The following is a 26,827-nucleotide window of genomic DNA, read 5'->3' as shown; positions in this document are numbered from 1 at the left end:
ATACTTTTTATATGACAACTCTCAAGGTAATTCCAGCTGCCAAATTCCATGGCAAAGTATAAGCTGCACATAATGGAATCCTGGCTTATTTATTTAATATATAAAAGACGATAAAATATGGTAAACCTATATAACCTAAGAGTTATTTAAAAACAAATTAGACTTTGAAAATTATTTATGTGTACAAATATTTAAATTTATTGAAAAATATTAATACAATGAAGGAAATTAAATACCCCAAAAGTAATTATAAAAGTAAAATTACTATACTTCAACTATTTTCATTTTTTTGCTGATTCTCTTTAAGTCTTCATGAATATAACATAAACTTAACACATGTAAAATCACAGAAGTGATTTTGCTTTTTTATTTAAAATTTACTTTTTAAAATACTTTAAATATGACAAATGTCTTAATTATATAAATCTATCATTTCAATTCCCCTGTAAAAAGCTTGTAAAGAATCATATGGCATTTTATGAGATCTCAATATAATTTACTATATCTGAATTATATCTGAAAGAGTCAAAGTCACAGGAAAATTCATGAATAAATAAAATGTGATTTAATAAAGCATAATATGAAACAGACTCATTTCAAAAAATGTTATCATCTTAGGATCTTACTGGACTTCCTTCTAATTAAAGATTTCCAATTAAACTATTTAGGAAAAGCTTTAAAGTAATTTTAACCTTAAAAGTTAAAGGAAGATCAATAACTGATATTGACTTCAGACTAAAATGTTTTTAGTAATACAAATAGTAATTACCATGACAAAATTTTTAGCTAAATATAAATTGACCTTTATTGAATGAGCAAGAACTTGAATAACTAAATTCCTGCAAGCAAAATATACGGATATGACTTTTAAAAATACACAGAGAGTACTGCAACGCTTATGAAATAGAATGCCATCAACTTCCACATAAAAGCTGAAATCCAAAAAGAAATTGAAATTGATGTCAGTTTACTTCTGAGAACTTACTATATTTGGTAGACTGCTTCCTCTTTGATAACACAGTGGTTTCGATTTTATATAAAGACTCATTATAAGCCACAATGTTTCCTAAGTATAAAATATGCATTTTATTAACTCCATTTCCCTTTTATAAAGAGCCATGGATGTAACTACCAATCACTTTGAAACCAAATGTAAATTTCAAGTATTTTTCCTATGATTTAGTACATATTACTTTGGAAATTTCCTAACCAGACTTCCTAACAGTTCACATTGTAACCACCTCTTAAAACATGCATAAGATGATGATAATGACAACTGCTATTTGGTCCTCCATGAATTTAAAAATCAAAGCAGAGACTCTGGGAGGGCTCACACCAAGGAGTACTTCCCAGAACTTCTGCTCCCAGTGTCCTTGTCCCCACGGTGAACACATCTGCAGGAGAACCTCCAACACTAGCAGACTTGATTTGAGATGTTGGAATTGTAAGAGGATGCTGCTTCTGTCAGCTTGGATCCCTGAGTGACAACATGGAGAAGAGCCTCCCACAAATATCCCTTAGCCATGCAGTGTTATTACAAAATATTGAGTATAGTTCCCTGTGCTATATGAAGTGAAGCCACACTCAAGGGAAGAAGAATGAGTTTCCAACTCTTAAAGGAAGGAGTATTGAGGAATTTATGGACATAATTTGAAACCACCACTAACAGTTTCTCGCTCATGCCGTGTGGATGAAAGGCTCTTGGTGCTGCAGCCAGGAGTCAGTGCTGTGCCTCTGAGGTGGGAGAGCCAACTTCAGGACACTGGTCCACAAGAGACCTCCCAGCTCCACATAATATCAAATGGCAAAAATCTCCCAGAGATCTCCATCTCAACACCAGCACCCAGCTTCAATCAACGACCAGCAAGCTCCAGTGCTGGACACCCTATGCCAAACAACTAGCAAGACAGGAACACAATCCACCCATTGGCAGAGAGGCTGCCTAAAAGCATAATAAGTCCACAGACAGCCCAAAACACACCACCAGACGTGGACCTGCCCACCAGAAAGACAAGATCCAGCCTCATCCACCAGAACACAGGCACTAGTCCCCTCCACCAGGAAGCCTACACAACCCACTAAACCAGCTTTAGCCACTGGGGACAGACACCAAAAACAACATGAACTACGAACCCGCAGCCTGCAAAAAGGAGACCCCAAACACAGTAAGATAAGCAAAATGAGAAGACAGAAAAAAACAAAGCAGATGAAGGAGCAAGATAAAAACCCACCAGACCTAACAAATGAAGAGGAAATACACAGTCTACCTGAAAAAGAATTCAGAATAATGACAGTAAAGATGATCCAAAATCTTGCAAATAGAATAGACAAAATGCAAGAAACATTTAACAAGGACCTAGAAGAACTAAAGATGAAACTAGCAACGACAAACAACACAATAAATGAAATTAAAAATACTCTACGTGGGATCAATAGCAGAAGAACAGATAAGTGACCAGGAAGATAAAATAGTGGAAATAACAACTGCAGAGCAGAATAAAGAAGAAAGAATGAAAAGAACTGAGGACAGTCTCAGAGACCTCTGGGACAACATTAAATGCACCAACATTCGAATTATAGGGGTCCCAGAAGAAGCGAAAAAGAAAGGGACTGAGAAAATATTTGAAGAGATTATAGTTGAAAACTTCCCTAAAATGGGAAAGGAAATAGTTTGTCAAGTCCAGGAAACACAGGGAGTCCCATATAGGATAAATCCAAGGAGAAACATGTCAAGACACATATTAATCAAACTGTCAAAAATTAAATACAAAGAAAACATATTAAAAGCAGCAAGGGAAAAACAACAAATAACACACAAGGGAATCCCCATAAGATTAACAGCTGATCTTTCAGCAGAAACTCTGCAAGCCAGAAGGGACTGGCAGGACATATTTGAAGTGATGAAGGAGAGAAACCTACAACCAAGACTACGCTACCAGGCAAGGATTTCATTGAGATTTGATGGAGAAATTAAAACCTTTACAGACAAGCAAAAGCTGAGAGAGTTCAGCACCACGAAACCAGCTTTACAACAAATGCTAAAGGAACTTCTCTAGGCAAGAAACACAAGAGAAGGAAAAGACCTACAATAACAAAACCAAAACAATTAAGAAAATGGGAATAGGAACATACATATTGATAATTACCTTAAATGTAAATGGATTAAATGCTCCCACCAAAAGACACAGACTGACTGAATGGATACAAAAACAAGACCCATATATATGCTGTCTACAAGAGACCCACTTCAGACCTAGGGACACATACAGACTCAAAGTAAGGGGATGGAAAAAGATATTCCATGCAAATGGAAAACAAAAGAAAGCTGGAGTAGCAATTCTCATATCAGAAAAAATAGACTTTAAAATAAAGACTATTAGAAGAGACAAAGAAGGACACTACATAATGATCAAGGGATTGATCCAAGAAGAAGATATAATAATTGTAACCATTTATGCACCCAACATAGGAGCACCTCAATACATAAGGCAAACACTAACAGCCACAAAAGGGGAAATCGACAGTAACACATTCACAGTAGGGGACTTTAACACCCCACTTTCACCAGTGGACAGATCATCCAAAATGAAAATAAATAAGGAAACACAAGCTTTAAATGATACATTAAACAAGATGGACTTAATTGATATTTATAGGACATTCCATCCAAATACAACAGAATACACATTTTTCTCAAGTGCTCAAGGAACATTCTCCAGGATAGATCATATCTTGGGTCACAAATCAAGCCTTGGTAAATTTAAGAAAATTGAAATTGTAACAAGTATCTTTTCTGACCACAACGCTATGAGACTAGATATCAATTACAGGAAAAGATCTGTAAAAAATACAAACACATGGAGGCTAAACAATACACTACTTAATAACGAAGCGATCACTGAAGAAATCAAAGAGGAAATCAAAAAAATACCTAGAAACAAATGACAATGGACACACGACGACCCAAAACCTATGGGATGCAGCAAAAGCAGTTCTAAGAGGGAAGTTTATTGCAATACAATCCTACCTTAAGAAACAGGAAACATCTCAAATAGACAACCTAATCTTACACCTAAAGCAATTAGAGAAAGAAGAACAAAAAAATGCCCAAAGTTAGCAGAAGGAAAGAAATCATAATGATGAGATCAGAAATAAATGAAAAAGAAATGAAGGGAATGATAGCAAAGATCAATAAAACTCAAAGCCAGTTCTTTGAGAAGATAAACAAAATTGATAAACCATTAGCCAGACTCATCAAGAAAAAAAGGGAGAAGACTTAAATCAATAGAATTAGAAATGAAAAAGGAGAAGTAACAACTGACACTGCAGAAATACAAAAGATCATGAGAGATTACTACAAGCAACTCTATGCCAATAAAATGGACAACCTGGAAGAAACGGACAAATTCTCAGAAATGCACAACCTGCCAAGACTGAATCAGGAAGAAAGAGAAAATATGAACAGACCAATCACAAGCACTGAAATTGAAACTGTGATTAAATATCTTCCAACAAACAAAAGCCCAGGACCAGATGGCTTCACAGGCGAATTCTATCAAACATTTAGAGACCAGCTAACATCTATCCTTCTCAAAGTCTCCCAAAATACAGCACAGGGAGGAACACTCCCAAACTCATCCTACGAGGCCACCATCACCCTGATACCAAAACCAGACAAGGATGTCACAAAGAAAGAAAACTACAGGCCAATATCACTGATAAACATAGATGCAAAAATCCTCACCAAAATACTAGCAAACAGAATCCAACAGCACATTAAAAGGATCATACACCATGATCAAGTGGGGTTTATTCCAGGAATGTAAGGATTCTTCCATATACGCAAATCAATCAACGTGATAACACCATATTAACAAATTGAAGGAGAAGAACCATATGATCATCTCAATAGATGCAGAGAAAGCTTTCAAAAAAATTCAACACCCATTTAGGATAAAAACCCTGCAGAAAGTAGGCATAGAGGGAACTTTCCTCAACATAATAAAGGCCATATATGACAAACCCACAGCCAACATCGTCCTCAATGGTGAAAAACTGAAAGCATTTCCACTAAGATTAGGAACAAGACAAGGTTGCCCACTCTCACCACTCTCATTCAACATAGTTCTGGAAGTTTTAGCCACAGCAATCAGAGAAGAAAAGGAAATAAAAGGAATCCAAATCGGAAAAGAAGAAGTAAGGCTGTCACTGTTTGCAGATGACATGATACTATACATAGAGAATCCTAAAGATGCTACCAGAAAACTACTAGAGCTAATCAATGAATTTGGTAAAGTAGCAGGATACAAAATTAATGCACAGAAATCTCTGGCATTCCTATACACTAATGATGAAAAATCTGAAAGTGAAATCAAGAAATACTCCCATTTACCATTGCAACAAAAAGAATAAAATATCTAGGAATAAACCTACCTAAGGTGACAAAAGACCTGTATGCAGAAGATTATAAGACACTGATGAAAGAAATTAAAGATGATACAAATAGATGGAGAGATATACCATGTTCTTGGATTGGAAGAATCAACATTCTGAAAATGACTCTACTACCCAAAGCAATCTACAGATTGAATGCAATCCCTATCAAACTACCATTGGCATTTTTTCACAGAACTAGAACAAAAATTTTCACAATTTGTATGGAAACACAAAAGACCCCGAATAGCCAAACCAACCTTGAGAATGAAAAACGGAGCTGGAGGAATCCGGTTCCCTGACTTCAGACTATATTACAAAGCTACAGTAATCAAGACCGTATGGTACTGGCACAAAAACAGAAATATAGATCAATGGAACAGGATAGAAAGCCCAGAGATAAACCCATGCACATATGGTCACCTTATCTTTGATAAAGGAGTCAGGAATGTACAATGGAGAAAGGACAGCCTCTACAATAAGTGGTGCTGGGAATTCTGGACAGGTACATGTAAAAGTATGAGATTAGAACACTCCTTAACACCATACACAAAAATAAGCTCAAAATGGATTAAAGACTTAAATGTAAGGCCAGAAACTATCAAACTCTTAGACGAAAACATAGGCAGAACACTCTATGACATAAATCACAGCAAGATCCTTTTTGACCCACCTCCTAGAGAAATGGAAATAAAAACAACAATAAACAAATGGGACCTAATGAAACTTCAAAGCTTTTGCACAGCAAAGGAAACCATAAACAAGACCAAAAGACAACCCTCAGAATGGGAGAATATATTTGCTAATGAAGCAACTGACAAAGGATCAATCTCCAAAATTTACAAGCAGCTCATGCAGCTTAACAACAAAACAACGAACAACCCAATCCAAAAATGGCCAGAAGACCTAAACAGACATTTCTCCAAAGAAGATATACAGATTGCCAACAAACACATGAAAGAATGCTCAACATCATTAATCATTAGAGAAATGCAAATCAAAACTACAATGAGATATCATCTCACACCAGTCAGAATGGCCATCATCAAAAAATCTAGAAACAATAAATGCTGGAGAGGGTGTGGAGAAAAGGGAACACTCTTGCACTGCTGATGGAAATGTAAATTGATACAGCCACTATGGAGAACAGTTTGGAGGTTCCTTGAAAAACTACAAATAGAACTACCATATGACCCAGCAATCCCACTACTGGGCATATACCCTGAGAAAACCATAATTCAAAAGGAGTCATGTACCAAAATGTTCATTGCAGCTCTATTTACCATAGCCAGAAGATGGAAACAACGTAAGTGTCCATCATCGGATGAATGGATAAAGAAGATGTGGCACATATATACAATGGAGTATTACTCAGCCATAAAAAGAAACAAAATTGAGTTATCTGTAGTGAGGTGGATGGACCGAGAGTCTGTCATACAGAGTGAAGTCAGTCAGAAAGAGAAAGACAAATACTGTATGCTAACACACATATATGGAATCTAAGAAAAAAAAAATGTCATGAAGACCCTAGGGGTAAGATGGGAATAAAGACACAGACCTACTAGAGAATGGACTTGAGGATATGGGGAAGAGGAAGGGTAAGCTGTGACAAAGTGAGAGAGTGGCATGGACATATATACACTACCAATCGTAAAACAGATAGCTAGTGGGAAGCAGCCGCATAGCACAGGGAGATCAGCTCTGTGCTTTGTGACCACCTGGATGGGTGGGATAGGGAGGGTCGGAGGGAGGAAGACGCAAGAGGGAGGAGATATGGGAACATATGTATATGTATAACTGATTCACTTTGTTATAAGGCAGAAACTAACACACCATTGTAAAGCAATTATACTCCAATACAGAGTAAAAAAAAAAGCAAAGCAAAACAAACAAACAAAAAAACATGAGACTGGGATCTCTTTACCTCTCTCTGCATTATCTGATTATGTCACAACATTTTAAAGTACTGTACAGCAAGTTATTCTCATCTTCTGATTGAGAAAGAAAAGGGCTTTGGAGTATCTTGAGAAGGCCAGGATAAGTAGGTGTGCAATGTATATCATTTAAGTTGTTGAGAAGCAGAAGTTGAGAAACCATTGTAGACAACTGCAGAAAGGACATTAAAAAAACAAAAAGAGCATGGCATTGACAGGATAACAAAAATATGTTGATTGCTTTAAAATAAACTCTCACCATGTTTGCAAGTCATGTTTTGCTACTTCCGAGCTTTAGAATTAATCCAGTTACTTAATCTCTCTGTGCCTTGCTTTCTATACAGTTAGGGATAATAAAAGGATATAACTCATTATACATTTACTGATAGGATTAAGATAATTAAAGTGGTTAGTATAGTGCGTGGCACAGAATAAGGGCTCAATATAGTTCTTGTTTAAATCTCATTTCAATTGAGTTTTTTAAAGACTTTCAAAACGTCACCTCTAGAAATCTCACATTGAAAATTTGACTTTGGTGATGGGAAGAAACGTATTAGAAAGAGGAGGGCACCAAAATTATCAATCAATCTACAGGTATTTATTGAGCAGGTACTATGTATCTAGTCATGTAATGCTAAGAAATAAATAAGATGATACATGCCTTTCAATAACTTTTCACATTGGTAAGGTCATAAAGGAAGAGGAACACATAGATAATGACATACAGGAGACAACAAAAATGAAAACATACTAAACTGAGATTGATGGTAACTAGAATATCAGTTCAAAGAAAGCTCTCTGTAGAGCATTACATGATAAATGCAAGGAAGTCAGCCTGAAAAGACAAAGATTTCAGACTGAGGGTCAGTGGGAAACAAAGTTGATTAGGTAGCATTTTAAAGATTTTAAAGAATAATGACATAATGACAGTCTGTTTTATTCTATTCCTATAAGTAAAAACCTGTCAAGGAAGCTAGAATTAAAGCAGGTATTCGACAGAATCACTGAATTACTGAATCACTGTAAAGTTCACCTTTTTTCCTTTTTTCCCTCCTTTCTGCCAATAGTTATTGAGTACCTACTAGCTAGCCCGTAGTGTGTAAGGTGTCAGGAATAAGAAATCATTAAGACGACGACTATGTCTGGTTTGATGAGAAAAACTTCTGGGTAGATAATCTCAGAAGAAAACCAACCAAACTTATTTTCCCAGCATTACTTATTTTCTTTTAAGTGAGTATGCTCTATTCTCACTACAACTTAAAGATTTTACAATTTCAAGAGTGTACCAATTGATACATTTATTACATTTTAGATATACATTCATATCAAAAGCACCCACTCCTAAACTCCATCCTGAAAGCGCTAGTCACTTAAAACATACCAAGCGAGGAAGTTTAGGGACCTGAATATAACTTGAGTTTAGGGACCTGAAAAACATGCTAGAACTGCACATGAGCCCTCGGATTTAAAATACCCTAGCAGTTTTGTCAGTTGCCAGAAAACCAGTAACAACAAAAAATTAATCCAGAGTGGGAAAAGGGAAAGTGAGAATAATTTAGAAATACATTAGGGTCAGAAGAATATAACTAACTTCCTCAAGATAATCCAACATTAATAAGAGCATGTAACCTTGGACAAATTTCAACCTTCCCGCATCTCAGTTTCTTCATCTGTAAAATGGTGATAATATATATATAGCAACTACCTCAAAGGGTTGTAAGAAAGGATTTTTGAGTTAACATAGGTTAATATAACCTATGTTATGTTAACATAACATAAGCACTTAGAAAAGTGCTTACACACAGTAACTGCCTCATGTGTCTTACTATTATCGTAAAAGTAGCTCTCCAATATCCAGTTAGTGAACAATAATTCCTGACAAAAGTAAACAAGAGCTCTAAAACAGAGGGGGTGTTCAAGAGTAGCACAATAGAAGAACAAGTAGGAAGTCACAGAATTGTGTTAGTGACTTAAGTGTGTTTAGGAAAGGAGAGGTAAACCAGAGGTCACAAACACAAAATAAATGTGTTTAATTTTAAATAAGTATATGAAAGAGAAAAAGAATTATAATCTATATTTAACAAAATTTAGATAACTTCCAATCACTTTACATTACCCTAACAAAAGTTATACTAATAATGAAGAGTATACTTCTTATGATATAGAATATGGAACCCCATCACAATGGTTTGTTCAGTTTGCATAAGTCACAACTGATTGGACACAGTCCCTGTGGGCATGCCATTTCATCCAGACTGGATGGTTCATTAGTCATAATTACTATAACTGTACAGCAGAGACTGCAGTTTTATCTCATCATACATCTTTGATCAAGCTGCTTCAATTTCTGCTTCATCAGCATATGAAGTTACATTACTGGAGTTTTTTATTTTCAATCACAGATTATGCTTTTTTATCAAAACATATATTTGGTCTTCACATTTAGTAGTGAGGGCCCAGATGTGACCAGCATTTGACCTCTGATACTTTGAAACCACCTAAACACCATGAATCATCAACTGAAATCCAGAACGTTACAGAGAAAATTAAACAAAGAAAAGAACTGACCTGTGTTAAAAGCATAAGATGATTGGACTTACCGACATTGAGACTAACCATATTTGCTGCAGCTTCTCATTAAACATTAAATTGCACACCAGAAGAACACATCATACATATTTATTGTTTTGCACTGTCACTTTGGAAAGACTCATATCACAATTAGTGCTCCTCTCAAACTATAAGCTGCATAAAGAAATTTCCCATGAAGCTTGAAGACAAAATAATGTAGAAGACTGTACAAGAAGGTTAAAGAACAGATGGATAATAGATTTCACTGAACACTAAAGCATAACACTCTTACTTTAGAAAGGAAGATGTTGGTAAAACATGGTTCAAATGCAAAATACTGAATGAAATTGATGTGTCAGGAATTTTTTTCTTCCAAGTTCTACTGGAGAACAATAGGGGACTAAAAGACCTGTCTTACAATTTTTGTGTCTCACTATTTTCATGTGCAAAACGTCCCCACTGTAGGCTGCACGAACAATCATAGTCGACAGTTACATGCAGGCACTGAGGCTGCAAAAATCCCAGAGTAATTAGTGTTGTCTGAATGCAATGACATCTGTGTTCTCATGGTTCTCAAGACACGTCAGGCCAATAAGATGTATATGAAAAAATATGACAAGCATTGCAAATGCCCTTCTGAAAGGTCTTACACTTTGGGGGAAAACTGAAGAAATAACACATGTCATCTTTTTGTAAGCAGTATATTTAAGATTAAAAGATCTAAAAAGATCTTTTGAGTCATTCATTCTCTTTTTGTAACTATAAAGCATTTATTCAGGATACAGCAATGCAGTATGAAAAAAAATCTGCTGCATGTTTGTCTCTTCTTAAAACTTTTCTTAAACACAAGTGATTTTATGCAACGGCAATATATGCCCCCATTCCTGTAAGTAACAAAGTAGGGAGCACATCTTATTAATATTGTTTAATTTTAAAATAATATCTCTTAGTACTGGACACAAAACAGCTTAAAGTGTGCTGATAAATGCCTTAGAATTATGTTTGCATTTTTCTAATAATAGAGACTGTCAAACTGATTGCATTAAAAAGCCTTTGTTTTAGGACACCTAATGCTTTTGCTGAGTGGTGTCTATTGCGGAGCCCTCTCTCTGGCTGTAGCAGTATGTTGGAGCATGCACTTGCTCCGAGAAAGACATTAGTCATCATTAACAGAAGCACTGACACCAAATCTAAGTGCCTCTCCACAATGACCAAGTGGCAATCATCTTTCTCTTACACTGTCACTACTGATTAGGATTTTCTTTCATGAAAATTTAATTTGTCCCCCTTTCTTCAGCTTTTCTTTTTTTATTCCTGAAAAAAACACTGTATTCAGGAAAGACTTCAAATACAGCAGAAGAAGCTGCACCTATAATATAGCTAACAATATAAAGATTACAAGATTCCCAGCTAAATATTTTATCTAATCCAACAGAAAAACACAGATTAAGTGAATGATTAATAAACAGGGGGAAAACACTGACTCTAAAAGGAATCTTGCTTTAAGAATCTATAAGCCTCAAAAGGTGACTAAAGCAAAAGATTTGAATAAAATTTCTCTAAATATTAATTACATAATCCCAAAGCGTCTTTAAAACTAAGACTATCACATTTCCATAGTAGCCATCTTTCACTACATTTCAAATGTGCATTCTCTCATTTCTTAAGAAGGAAGATGGGTATTCACACAGACATGTCACTGCAAACTTAAGAAAATATTGAAGCATCCATACCCTCTGTATGCATTAACCTGCTGTTGTTAAAGAAAAAAGGGGGTGTGTGTGGTATTTTCAGTTGTATTGGACAAATGAAAATGATTCATGTGGTCAGGCAGGCTACCCCACGGCTAGATGATACTACAGACTTAAACTCTGGTTCTGTACAATATCACAGTGTTAAACAAGATATCATAGCGATAAGTTATTTAAGGAAGTTTTAAAAAACATTTACTTTTCTGTTTTATTTCAATTTGTTTAAAGTTTTCAAAAAATGTAAGCATGTGATAGTTTGCAAGGATCCTGGTACAACCCGAACTCCCACTTCTAGTTATAAATACTATCTTCTCTTTATATTACTTATATTTTGTAACAAAATAGAGATTGGTTTAAATTTAAAATATTTCTCAATTATTTTATATCCCTTTCAGAACATGTTACTTTTAATCAAAACCTGTTACACTTTTGTGCTTATGTGAATACGAACTACATCTACCTTTAAATGTAAATATCCACATGAAAGGCTTTTAAAACAAGTCAGCCTCATTACTTTTTAAAATTCAGAAGCAACCATAATTCATCAAACTTTAATCATTAAATGTTCAATTCCTGACTATTTTATTTTGAAAAGTAACATAAAACGAATTTGAAGGTCAAATAGTAACTGGTTAATGGCTAATACCTAACATTTACAAATGGTTCAAGTTTTTTCCTACTTAAAATTAGTCTGCAGTTAAAACATTTAAGAAGAGATTAGGAATTATAAAGGATTTTAAGAGAATTTCTAACTGCTAAACTTTTATAAGTTCAGAGATATCGTGATTAAATAAAGATCTAGTCTAAATTAAAAGCGAAACCATACAGTAATAACCTAGCTTAATTATGCTTGCAGAGTATCTTTACAAATGATTAGCCCATTTCTTTATTTCTTAACTAAGTAAACACTCTTCTTAAATTCTCAAAAGCTTAAAAGTAAACTCTGATTTTCATAGTTGCACTGACTTTTCCAAATGAAAACTTCAAAAACTTACAACAATACAGTTACTGACTCTATTGCTAGATCCAGTATGTGTTCAAGTAGAGAAGTTTAGCTCTATAACTTCCACCCCTCAACCTAAACCTCCAAGTCACTTGTCAGTTAAGGGTTGGGCGATTTATTGACCAGCCCTGGATGCATACTGTCAGTGCTGAAGGAAATATGAGAGAGCGTTGTCGCTACTGTTCTGGAGCTCATTGATAATGACATACCTGCCTCTGTCACCCATTACCCATACTACAAACTACTTAGACCTAACTGAAAAATCAATAGCCTACTTGCACTGGTTCCTGTGGCTGCCTCCTTTGATTGTCAGCTCCTGTCTAGGGTCAGCACTTACATGAAAGGGGCTGTGACTGCCTGATGCTTTCAGGACAACCTAACGATATGAAACTAGCCAACAGAACAGTAAATTCTGTCTCTCTGCCCTCCTCATCAATTAGGCTTTGACTAGGCTTGCCTGTAGAAACCTGACCTTTTAAGTTTAGGTGAATATGGACTAGCTGAACACACCATTGCCCTCAGCACTGAGCCAGGAAATCTACTGACAAGTTAAACAAAACAGAAGGTTGTAACTGTCATAATTTGCATTGCACTTTCACGCCAACAAGGGTGTTATCAGTAGGGGCAAGCCCTGGAACACACAACTCCAGCACCCTTAAGCCACGCTACTCATAAATTTTCAAGGGAAGTGAGATAAAACATAAATTCACAAATAGCAATGCCTTTCGCATCTCTTAGTCTTTTAGGTTTGCACTCTGCAAACCCACCGAGTGTCCATCAACAACTCTCTCGGTGGTCACCTGGCACGCCTACTGCATTGACGACAGACTTCCAAAGAACACAATATAGAAGTAAAATAACTCAACTATGCCCACTGAAAAGGTATTTTAGAGAGAATTTATAATACAGCAGACAGTCTGATTGATCTATATCTCAAAATGAGAACAATTAGATCTCAATATGTTGTCTTTTCCTGTCTCACTTCCCTCCCTCCGAAAATATCCACAAGCTCAGACAAATAATAAGTTATCGCATAAGTGAAAGGAGGTGTTGAAATTACTTCCTACCATGCTACTCTGATACAGCATCTTTTACAGTTTGAGGGAAAACTAAGAACATCTGTAAAATAAAAGATGTTAACACTTTTATGCTTGTCAGGTCTTCTGATGAAAACAAGTGAAAAGCATGAGAAAGTAGTATAAAACTTACTTTAGTGACTCATGTTTTGAAAAACATTTCCCTGCTTGGGTCTATGTTTTAACACAACATGAATACGGTAATGTTACAGTTGCTTAAAGCAGTGTCATTTCTCTAAAGAGAAGGCTGAACTTTCCATTTTTAAAAAAAATTTTTTAAGTTAATTATGAACTTGAACTTTATTTGGCTCCACGAACTAATATTTACAGAATAGCTAACCTTAGTGAAAATATCAGAAACATTGAAAGACAATTCAACAATTTGAGGGAAAAAAAAAAAAAAACACACCTGCCAACCTTGCGTACACCTTTAAACACATACGGTTCTGCTGAATATACAAGAATACACAGCCTGTTTCATTTTCATATTTTTATGATCCAACTCCTATCAAAGAATAATTAGTATACTCTTAGAATCTATTCCAACTTGCTAATGGGTTGTCCCTCACAACTGTCTCCAATCTATAATTTGCATTTTTTCCCTTAAGTCTAAAATATGGAATATAACGATCTGTAAGCTTATTCTTTCTGTGATTTTTTTCACGTTGAAAACTTTCATATGCATATATTAGAACAGCACTGAAATTCTAAATGTGTGCAGAAAGGTTTCTGATTTAAAATCAATGAATAAAGATATAAAAAAGGACTTTAATCATGTTAGGGTAGGAAATTACAGATTTTTGTCTATCTAGAAGAGGTAGAAAAAACTCTTCATCTATCCCCCCATTTAACAATTGAGAAAATAGTGAGTGGAGATAGTGACTTGATCAAGGTCACTCACAGGGTTTGTAGCCAAGCTAGGATAAAAATTCAGGGCTTTTTATCCCCTAGACTAATGCTCTTTAATACTATCATACTGTCTCCCTTTCTTTATCTTATCTATGCAGGTAAGCTATGTGACAGCAAGGAACTTATATTTAAAAAAATACATAGCTTTGTATCATTTGTTTTAAATTGATGCTACAATTTATAGAAAGTTTTAACTAATTTGAAGAAAAGATTAGATTTGTAGAGCATTTAACCAACAAGGTACTATAGAACAAATAACTATTAGAAATAGAAGATCTAATTAAGTATGGTTGGAACCCTTTACTTATCTAATATGATGATTAACTGTGCATCTGGTAGCCTTTCAGGTCCTTTGTGTGCACCTATCTGATAGCAAAGTGAAAGGGCATGGATAGTGTCTGGTCCCAGCAAGCAAATCATTTGGAAACAGTCATAGCCATAGATCAAAGATTTTTCACTCTATCTTGGCTGATTTAAACCTACTAACCCAGGTTTCGTCTACAGACAAAACCAGTCAGAAAATAAGAGAGTGACTCTTTAGGATCCAAAGATAACAAGGGAAGAGAGAAAGGGAAAACTCAGAAAAGAAACAGACTGGCAGAACCTTGATATACATAGGCCAAGACAGCTGTTTTATATCCTAGCTTTATTTCACATGGTTAAAGGAAAAGTTTCCATTCCTTAGATCATCAAATATTATTTCATTTATACTACACAGATGTCTTCTATACGTAGATTAGAGCCAATGAAGGATTTTTGTTGTTGTTATTCAACCACTACCAGGAATCAGAGAAACCTCTCAGCACATCACTTTTACGCTAATTCACAATGTTTAAAGGAAGGAACAAGCTAGATTTTTTTTAACATTTTCATTAAAAATAACACAAGCTTATTAAAAATTTCCTGTAATCTTAGCAGAAGATTGATGCAAAATTACTACTACTAATAATATTATAGATGGAGTGCTGCAGACCTGTATATTTCAAGAGAAACTAAGATGTTTAAAAGGGTTAGTTTTCCTGAAGTGTAACAAAACTTACCTACGATATGCTTAACCGATAATTTTAAACATAGGCCCACGAAATGTCTCGTATGGTCTGAAAGAAATATAGAACGTAACACCAAGTCTTATATTTTGAACTAAGTACGGCTCAGTACAGGCATAATCTACACCCCTAACCTCAATCATCTGTTTTGTAAATGTCTGGCACTGATGGCAAAGGCAAGTGGAAATGGGAGTGGGAATGACTCTGAAATCCCAAGAAACATATCCTACATGTGAATCAGTAGTATTATCTTATTAAACTAAGGATATCACATCTTCTTTAAAGCGTAAAATTCAATGTTCCGAATGGAAATGAATGAAATTGAAATCAAGAGCCTTGATTTATTTAGCATCAAGTTTAACATCAATAATCCTGATTTTCTGTCTATTTTGTGGAAGTGATATTAAAGACCAGTAAAATTTGTTTCTCAAAGGTGGAGGAGACACAAATAATAATCCACTAATTACACAATCATACCGTAAATAGTTAAGAACTGGTTTCTACTAAAAGCACCCTTTCATTTGTTGAAAATTATAGTGAGTCATGAAAGCCGAAGTTATTAAACAGAAAAAATATAATATATACCTCACAGTATATTAATAAGTTAAAATTGTTAAAAAGGAAGGAAAGAAGACAGAAAGGTAGAATCTTATTTAACTTTTCAGAACTGTTCAACTGTCTTACAGAAATAAAGGAATGTGACTGCTACAACTCAAAACTGTGTTTCTCTAAAATGAGAAAAAGCTAAATGTTTCTTGGTAAAGTCAAAAGACATAAATGAAAATATAGTAAATTCAATGAAAAATACTTGCCGAATTAACTCAGATTGTCTTAACACTGTATATCCCAGCTCAGTAACACAAGAGTATTTACATTTCAGTCAGGCTAAAAGCTGCTCACTTCCATTCTCCTGAGTACAAGTTCTTTGCTCTATCACTGTCCATTTTGATGATATTATGTATAGCTTAATAATGTACTCATATACACAGCTGAGTACTAAACTTGGGGAAAAAACAAACATCTATTGTACTTTCAATATTCTCATCCTACTAAATTATACAAGAATTAGACTTGTAAAAGTTTAATAGGTGTAAATATCACTAATCAAATACATTATCCAAGGTAACCCAAACAAACTTAATCCCACAAAACAATATTCAAAAGTACATAAAAGCATTTATTTTTCAGTACAGTTTGAGGCTTAGTAATGCAAAGTTAAAGCCATTGCTTTGACCTTACAGAACATTAAGTTCAAACTGTTCAAATGACAATACCCTTGGGTTACCAATCAAAGTGATTACAAGGTTTGGGGTTTTTTCAGGTTTTTTTTAAAGCTATTTTGTGAAAGAAATTAAAAAAACAACTTGTTTTAGCAGCATGATTGACCATTTAAAATTAACAAGCACTATGGTGAACTGCTCAAAGAAAACATTCTATTACTGATTGTTCTCCTGATTGATTCCAGAATAATAATTATCAATAGCTTATAAACAATTTCTATGATACTTAGGAGATTTGGAAAATTAGATCATTTGACAGAGAATGGAAGAGAATGCAGCTTTACTCTGACTTTTAATACAATGTGCATAGTATAATCCTGACAGTTGGTGCTGTTAAAGCTTCTTACAGATAGTTTAATATAATTACTTCAATAAAATTTCATCAACTAATACACTAACAAATTGTGTTTGGGTTATTTATTTTTCTTCTTGTTTTTACTGGAATCGTTTTTAAATTCAGAGAATTTAATCGTTATTTATTGCCCCTTTTACATCTTGACCCCCTAAAAAGAATTTTTTTCTTAAAAAATATTTTTATAAATATATTGAATGATTAAGCATATAAGAACCAAACATTTAGCAACTGTACAGATATTTTAAAGTTAGATTTTACAGGATAAGAATATATACAGGTAAACACGTGGTCTTTTGTTTTCCAAAAAGTATAAATCCTTCAGAGAGTTGATTTTTTTAAGTCAATAACCTGATTATTTTTTTAATAATTCTAAAATGTTTTCCTGGAAAACAAAATCATATAATCTAAAATCTGTATACTCTTTAGGAAAGATTATTGAAATACTGTATGCCATTTCTACAGATCATTAATGGATCTTTTAAGTCCCAGTGATATGATAAAGTAAAAACTGCACTGAAGTTTAACTCAGTAAGCACATTTCTAAGTAAAGATCAGCAAAAAATAAAACAGTTTAAGCATTTTGTATTCTCTGGAAATGTAAACAGGATTATAACTGTCAGATGTACAGAAGCACTGACTGCAGCCATTAGTTTGGTTTTGCTTCTGAGAAACACAACATGAACTACTGAATCATTTCTTTTCAAATCCATACATTCCCTGCAGCAGTTCAAGCTTCATCAGCAGTGCAAGAATGTATAAAAATGACAGGCAAAGAGCATTAGTTTTCTTTTTTCTCTCATACTGTTTGCCTGTAAATGGAAGACAGGGTTCTTTCTCAAATCACTTAAGCTGAGGATGTTTAAGTCAATTGCTGAAAGAAAATATGACTGAATTCTCTATGCAAGAAAGTATCATAAATGGAGAAACTGAAAAAATCAAGTACTGTGTTATTATCCTAGAATAAAATATTACAAGATTAGCATTCTAACTTAGTTGCCCATTATTCTTCAATTAGAAATATTTTCAGTTTTTTAAGTATCCTGTCAACTCATCACATTATTTTAGCACCATTCATAAAGTACCTGGTTCTGCTTCTAATTTTAAATATAAAAAGGCATTCAAATTAAAATACACACATTTTCTTTCAAAAACATCATATTTGTATAAATAGTTAACATTTTGATTTCCAAGTTTCTGTACCCATAAGTGTTTCACTGAAAAAGGAAATTCAATTAATAATTAAAAGTTTATTTAACCACGATCAAGTAAAGATAGGATCTAATGTATGATCTGGCTACTCTTCTGGAGCTTAAACATTCATATTTTTTAAAAACTAGCACAGTAATTTCTGTAACTTGACTCAATTTTTTAAGGAAATGGGAACTTTTCCGACTAAAGTTTAAACATACATAGTTTATAGTAACTAAAAACATGCCCACCTCACTATCATCATCTAAATTTTCATAAATGTTCCTAAGTGTAAGGATGGTGAAGGTAAATCCTAGAGAAGTCTGAAGGTTACGGGCTTCATGAAATCCAAAACAAAATATTCAAATCACACCCTGAATGTCCTCTTTCTCTTTTCAGTAATGTCTGTAGTCAGACCAACATGATAGGTCTGGGCAGAAGCATGCTGATGTTGGCACTGCCTAAACCAAACAAACAAGATGTTTAACAGTCAAATAAAATGTCCTGCAGCCTCCCTAATGAATTTGTCAAGGACCATCAGATTTCGCTCCCCCTCTTTTGCCTCATTAACTCAAGTATGATGAGACGGATTATAACAAGAGAATACAGATCAATCGGTCTGAAGACTTGAAGTGGCTTTTAGCCTCTAGAGTTTCTTTCTCTCACTTGGTCTCCTTTAATAGAATACGGTATCTCCTGCAGAAGGGGCTGCCACTCCGTTTTAATACACCATCAAGGAGCTGCTGATGGACTTCTATACTAACATACATAAAAGCAGAGGTGACAGGGGCTCTTCAATTACAGCCTCCTCGGATACCGTTTCCCCCTTCAATTATTCAACCAGAGGAAGAGCGGATCCGCAAACACACAGCTGAAGCAGCTCTTAGAGCAGAGGCAGCCAGAGTGAGTTGGGGTGGGGGAGGGGAAGGAAGGGAACAAGCAAGAGGGAGCATTATTTGCTGGAAGTGTTTAAGTTTATTGCTCAAATGATGTTTCTAATTAGTACCACGGCAATAAATTAAAGTCCCCTTTGTTTAACTGATTTATTATTTACTAGAGCATCTACCTTGGACAGGGTAAATTGGTAATGAATTGTTTTTAAATCAAAACATTTGTAACATTTTATCATTCCCTCGGCCTCAGTACCTAAAAGTGGAGAAGCGAGGGGACAAGGGTGGGGCGAAGCTTGGTCGTGCCGACAGAGCAGGGAGGAGAGGAGGAGTGGGGTGCCGGGCTAGTGGTGGCGCCAAGACCCGCGCGGCCGGGGCCGCCCCACGCGAGAAGGGGCGTGCGGACAGAGGGCGCTGGGTGCTGGGCGCCTGCCCGCGGGCGCGGGAGCCCGGAGGAGGGATGACGCCGTCACCCCGGGGCCTTCTGCAAACACTCCCTGGGGCGTCGCGGGCCCGGCCGGTCCACGCGCGAGGCCTCAGCGGCTCCAACCGGGGGCGAGGGTCGGGGCGGGGGGAAGGAAGCTCCTCACCCTCTCACCCCGCCACCAGTCTCCGCCCAGTAACTGCCCTCGGGAGAAGCCGCGCGGGATCCTCTTCTGGCGTTCACACCACTCCCCGCCGCAAAGTGCCCCTCCTGCCAGTAACAGTTCCCAGAGCGCCACTGTGGCCTCGTGGCCAATCGCCGGGGTGCCGGCAGAGCCTGGGCGTCCCACACGCGCGGACCCTGAAGGCGCCGGCTCGCGTACATCCTCCTGCCGCCCGGGGTCCGACGCCAGCCGCACGCACGCCGGAGCCCGCCGGAGCCCGCGGCCGCCGGCGCCGCTGAGACTCCCGAGAAGTCACTAAAGCTCTGCGCCCCGGAGTCCCGCGGACGCGACTGTTCGTCTCAACTCCTGGCCACTGAAGACATCCCTGGTAACAATGCCGACTTGATGAAAAGAAGGAAAAAAGGACAAAGTTCTTTAGGAAGAGACATGTCGCTACGAGACTGAAGGGGTGACAAGATACCAGTAGTCCGCACCAGATGTGTAAGAACGAACCAAGGAGGTCCCCGCACCAGATGTGTAAGAACGAACCAAGGAGGTCCAAGCGTCTGCCGTCAAGTACCTGATGAAACAAACTTTCCCTATGCAACTGAATTCAGGTTCATCTGGTTCAGCCTTAAGACAGCAAGTCAAGCCTTCCCACGGGGTTTTGCAAAAGCCGCATACCAGGTTTTGCAAAATGAAGTCTTCGCACAACCGGCTTACAGATTTTCTTTGTTACAGCATTATCGGAGTACATAACGTCCAAACTCTAACTAAAAACATTCCCATCTACTTGATTTGTCTTAAAAAGACTCAGAATCCACACACCTGAGGTTCAAACATAAATTCTAAGCAAATCAGAAACACTGTTACAGCTCTTTCAACCAAAAGTACCTAAAAGCTACCATGGTACAGCTCGAAAGTATAATACATATACTAAAAGCACATGCATGAGTTTCACTGAAATGCCAAGGGAGGAGTGAAGCCATCTGTGTAATCAATAACAGGATAGTTATAGATTTTTGCAGCAGTGAAGTCTTTTAAAAGCAAGAGTCAATTATGAAAATAAAATGAGTTTACAAATGAAATTCTCTACTGCCTGAAAATATACTCAAAATTAGATTTACAACATTAACATTTTAAGAAAACTTTAAATCAGGTTCATATTTACTTCCCTTCATTTTTATTAAGTTTAAAATAATTTTAGTGGCTTATTTAAAAAGTATATCCAACAAAATTTTACCATATATAAATCTGCACCATTTCTCACAACTTAAACATATTTTCTCTCTGATAACAAGTTACTCCTTGTAACAATAAAGTGATAACATTAAATATATCTGAATCTTAATTATGAAGTAATTATCAAACAAGGTGCTTGTTCCATTTTTGTCCTGCCTCATTTTTCAACAGCATATGGAAATTACTGAAAAGAGATTTACGATTATAAACTCTCACCCCATGTCCACTCCCCCCACCCCCAACTGGCGCACATATACAGCAATTGCTCTGGCTCTTAGCAACAATGGGAGGGGAGGGGAAGAAAAGGGAGGAAGACTTTGCCTAAGGAAAAAATCTAGAAAAATTTAGGTCCTTTCCCAGATTTCCCTTCCTCCTCCCATTTGCCTTCAAGCGAAAGTAATTTTGTTAGCTTTTGCACCTTCTTCACAATGTTGATAGAAAAAAAAAAAGTGAACCTTTCTGAACCACTGCTACTCTCCCTTGAGTCATTCCAGCCATCTCCAAGAAGTCCCTTCTCTATACACTCTCTTTTTCTTCCTTGCAATTGATAAGAGAGGAGGATAAAGAAGAGGGGGCTGCAAAATGTGTGTGAGCATTTGACTTCTACTATCTCTTCCTATTTTCTTACTTCTCTCTTTACCCCCTTTCTTTATCAAGTGCAGCGGTGGCTGCTACCGTTTGCCAAGCATGCCTGTCTTCTCTCTCGGATTGGCTAAAGCACTGACAGCTCCAACAGCGATTGTAGGAACTGAAGCTCCACCCCCCTCATGATGGCCCAGGACCATTCATAAACTAAATAACTCCAGGAAACTGCAACGAGAGAGAGAGAGAGAGAGAGAGAGAGAGAGAGAGAGAGAGAGAGAGGAGAGAGAGGTGCTGGGGGGTGGGGTGAGAGAGAGAAAGAGGGAAAGAGAAAGGGAGAGAGAGAAAGGAAGGGAGGGGGAGAGAGAGGAAGAGAGATTAGGAGGGAGAGGGAAAGAGAGACATCGGAGGGAGAGGCGACTCAGAAAGTGGAATCTGCACAAGCAACCTAAAGGGGGAGGAGAAGAAAAACCCTCGAATCGTTATAACTAAACCCCAGATGCAACGCAAGCAACGACTTCGTCACACTAAAATAGATTTTGTGACGGCCAAAATTATAAATTACGAAGCAGAAATGAGTATCAAACAACTTCCAGCGGTTTGCACCTAGAGAAAGACAAGAAGAACGCACTGCAAACAAACCAACCCAGTCCAAACAACGCCTCCAGTAGGAAAAGAGGAAAACCGCTACAACAGGACCCCCTGAGAAGAGACCAGACCTACACGCTGAGAGTGCGGGGCATCTGCGAACCTCCGAGTGTGCTGCGGACTGAGTTGCACTTCGCCGCTCTCTGGACATTAATTACACCCTTCACCTTCCATCTGGGGGAGGGTGAGGAGAAAAGCACTCACCTAATCTGAATAAAGAAGTGCTACCAGCGTGGGAGAGAAGTTTAAGAATGAAACACTGAATGTTTCGCTTTTATTTTTAAATTTACTTTGGCATTTAAAAGACCTCATTTCCAGATTCCTGGGCCATCTCCGCTGCAGACGTCTAAGACTAACCTCTTGGTAACCTGAATTTTTCTCTCTCACCCTGTCTCCCCACCCCCCTCCCCTTCATCTCGCCCGCAGGCACATCTTTATTTCACATATCAAGAGAAAGCAAAAAAGTCCCAGCAGGTACTTTTCTTTTTCAAAGATCATCCTTTTTTTTTTTCTTTTTTCCTTATTTTCCGGAGAAGAAAAAAGCTTTCAAAAGAGGGGAAGGAAAGAGCTAGACGGCTGAAGCATCAGCCGGGCAGCCCAGGTGGAAACAAGAGTGAAAGTGGGGCTTAGGGGAGCGCAGCGCCTCTTTCGCAAGCCGCAGGGCCACCACCAGCACGTGAGCCTTGGATCCCTCAACGTACTGCGAGACGCCGGTGTACAGCCCGGACCTGTGCCCCAACATGATCGCCGCTCAGGCCAAGCTGGTTTACCAGCTCAATAAATACTACACTGAGCGCTGCCAAGCGCGCAAGGCGGCCATCGCCAAGACCATCCGAGAGGTCTGTAAGGTGGTCTCGGACGTGCTAAAGGAAGTGGAGGTGCAGGAGCCTCGCTTCATCAGCTCCCTGAGCGAGATCGATGCCCGCTACGAGGGGCTGGAGGTAATCTCGCCCACAGAATTCGAGGTGGTGCTCTACCTAAACCAGATGGGCGTCTTCAACTTCGTGGACGACGGCTCACTGCCCGGCTGCGCAGTGCTCAAACTGAGCGATGGGCGGAAGCGGAGCATGTCTCTCTGGGTCGAGTTCATCACAGCGTCCGGCTACCTCTCGGCGCGCAAGATCCGCTCACGTTTCCAGACGCTGGTGGCTCAGGCGGTGGACAAGTGCAGCTACCGGGATGTGGTCAAGATGATCGCGGATACCAGCGAGGTCAAGTTGCGCATCAGGGAGCGCTACGTGGTGCAAATCACTCCGGCGTTCAAGTGCACCGGTATCTGGCCTCGCAGTGCTGCACAGTGGCCTATGCCCCACATCCCCTGGCCCGGCCCCAATCGGGTGGCGGAGGTCAAGGCCGAAGGGTTCAACTTGCTCTCTAAGGAGTGCTACTCGCTGACCGGCAAGCAAAGCTCTGCGGAGAGCGACGCCTGGGTGCTGCAGTTCGGAGAGGCTGAGAACCGCCTGCTGATGGGCGGCTGCCGAAACAAGTGTCTCTCGGTGCTGAAGACGCTGCGGGACCGCCACCTGGAGCTGCCTGGCCAGCCGCTCAATAACTACCACATGAAGACGCTGCTGCTGTACGAGTGCGAGAAGCACCCGCGGGAAACGGACTGGGACGAGGCGTGCCTCGGAGATCGGCTCAACGGCATCCTGCTGCAGCTCATCTCCTGCCTGCAGTGCCGCCGCTGCCCTCACTACTTTCTGCCCAACCTCGACCTTTTCCAGGGCAAGCCCCACTCGGCCCTGGAGAGCGCTGCCAAGCAGACCTGGAGGTTGGCCAGGGAAATTCTCACCAATCCCAAAAGCCTGGACAAACTATAGGGTGCTGGGGACTGCTTGAAAAGCGACACAAACAGGAATGCTCTCAAACACACAACACACAACTCGGCGACAAACAGCGGAAACTCCAGACACAGACTTTTATGTAAGCCACCTAAGAGAAACGGGAACCTGGCAGAAGACTTCCTTAACTAACAAGCAAACAAAAGAAGAGCAAACCAACCAAACACACAAAATCACATTCTTGCACAAAAGTGATCCTTCTCTTCCAAACAATGTGAATTTAAAAGGTCACACAACAGAAGCAATCGGGCTTTGCCACAACAAAATGAAACCCAAGGTACATTTTCAATCAAAATATAGTAGTTTCTCCCTTTTCCTTCTCTCCCCCTCTTCATTCTCTGTCTCTGTCTCTCTGTCTCTCTCTCCAATTTGTTTTGGGTTGCCTGAATGTTGTCACCAAGTGAAAAAAAAGTATTTAATTATATGTAAAATTTCTCTTTTAAACAAAGTTTTGCTGATGTTAAATGTATCTCAGTGCCAATGTCAGATGTGCCCCTTCCTCCCCCGCACCTCTTCCCTCACCCTAAGCAGTCTTGTTGAAAACAGTAATAAAAATACTACTTTACATTGTAAATGACTGTTTGTGGATTGTTCTTAAATGAAGGAAGGTGAGATCACAATTTATTATTTACAATATAAAGATATGAACTTGAGGAATGCAAGAAGCTTCCATTTTAACTCTAGTTTGCAAAATTTACAAATGCAGCACATTTTGTAGATTTAACGATTCAAGTTCCCACCAAAATCTTTAGAAAAGAGAAAATATTAATTTTACACAACTATAATATATGTTTGTTCTGTAGATTTTAAGACTAAAAGTAAAATCTTATTTCACACTTGAAAGAACAGATTTTGTATGGAAGAACTGATTTTGATCCTAATTTTTACAAGAAAAGTTTTTTCACATTAAAAATTAAGATATTTGCTCTCTCATGCCATAATCTAAAAAAAAATGCACTCTGAGTCTGAATTATAAAAGAAACATTTATGGACCTTTTCTGAATAGTTAACACAATGAGTTATACTCATCCTTCAATCATTTGTCCTCTTCAAGTTTTAAATAATAAAACTTAACAATTAAATCAGTCACATTAAAAGAGGATAAAATGGATATAGCCATATTCCTTTTCCCCAGCAAATGGTGATACGAACAATCCAGATGTATAAATTACTTCAAGTTTTTAAATGGCTAGTTATAAATGCTGTAACTATGATCATTTTTAATCAAAGTCCCAGAATTATTCAGAAGTAGCTTATACTCAATTTAAATAAAAAAGGTTTTAATACTATTTTATAACCAAAGAAAAATTAAATATAAGAAAAGTATGTTCCTCCTTTTTCTGCTTTTCTAAGGTAACAATCCAGTGTATTCATTTCAACGTTTCAACTTCAACAAACGTTCCTTTTTAATATAAGGAAATATCTGATTACAAAAATAAAATAATTAGTAAAACTGAAAGCATCCCAAAGGAACTGGTTCCTCTTCTTTATGCTGGAGGTAACTATACTCCATTACATATGTTAATGAGAGGCACAGGTACCGAATCCATGTCAGATGTTACCCTTTAATATTTAAAATTTATTCTTTGAATTAGCCCACTTTTTTAACCTACTGGGAAAATCCAGGAATGAGAGATACAAAGAAAAATGTTCTAAAAAGCAATTTTAAAGATCAGAGGAAGAAGTCTGAGTGGGGGAGGCAGTGTATGGAGGGATGAGCGGCAGGATAGCAGAGGTGGATGAAAAACAAGGGAGCTACTCAGAGCTCTGGTGCCTAGTTCACTTGATAAAACAGGCTTAAGTTTTAAGATTCCTAGGTAAAAATTCCGTAGTAAAAATAGTTCTGAGTTAGAAATATAAACTGTGATCTTATCAGTTCTGAAATCATCTCTACTCTTTCAACCTATACTATATCTTTTTCAGGTCTCTCTTCCTGCAGATGTAGAATAAACTCACTGTAACACTAACTGGTTCAGACAAATATACTAATTTTTTGAATAATACAAATGAACTTATTCTCTAGGGAAAATGTTCTGATTTTTTTAAGAACAATTTCAAAGCAAGTAGTAGGTGCTTACATTTACAAAGAAATTACTTAAGGGCACAGTGTTTAGTTTAAAAGATATAAATGACATTTTTAAATGACCGTTTTTTCACTCACAGAAGTATTTAAAGCATTAGACACATATCTCCCTCCAACTATCCCAGCGAAAAAGTTTTAAGTCTTGACAAGGAGAAATAAAAATTCCCCAATTCAATATCTTTTTTTCCATCCTTATTTAATTTAATGCAGGTATCACCAACAAAAAAAGAAAAACACTCCAGTGTCCTCATTTACAAAATACCTTAAACACCAACGTCTATACAAAATCAAAAATTCTTCCAATAATGGGCTGAAAAATTTTTGAGAATATAAATTAGCAAAAGTTTTGATTTCTGTAACATTAGGCAGGTTGCAGCAGTACAGACCATTTCTGTGTCTAGGCTCAAA

The 26,827-nt window shown here is 37.5% G+C and overlaps 2 protein-coding genes across 4 annotated transcripts in view; one reads left to right on the top strand and one right to left on the bottom strand.

Annotated features, from left to right (window-relative positions):
* LRBA (LPS responsive beige-like anchor protein) overlaps nucleotides 1-26,827 on the bottom strand; it is a 727,005-nt gene that overhangs the window by 273,129 nt on the left and 427,049 nt on the right. The window lies entirely within an intron of this gene.
* On the top strand, nucleotides 22,194-24,869 carry MAB21L2 (mab-21 like 2). The gene has a single exon (XM_067734744.1). It carries the CDS (start codon nucleotides 23,236-23,238, stop codon nucleotides 24,313-24,315), a length of 1,080 nt encoding a protein of 359 aa, XP_067590845.1. The 5' UTR covers nucleotides 22,194-23,235; the 3' UTR covers nucleotides 24,316-24,869.

This window comes from Pseudorca crassidens, chromosome 4 (genome assembly GCF_039906515.1).
Source record: "Pseudorca crassidens isolate mPseCra1 chromosome 4, mPseCra1.hap1, whole genome shotgun sequence".
Classification (NCBI taxonomy): domain Eukaryota; kingdom Metazoa; phylum Chordata; class Mammalia; order Artiodactyla; family Delphinidae; genus Pseudorca; species Pseudorca crassidens.
The sequence above is the reverse complement of the archived record's forward strand: the minus strand, read 5'-3'. Positions and strand labels throughout refer to the sequence as shown.

Coding starts and splice junctions, on each gene's coding strand:
- MAB21L2 (XM_067734744.1), top strand. CDS start 23,236: ATGATCGCCGCTCAGGCCAAGCTGGTTTACCAGCTCAATAAATACTAC.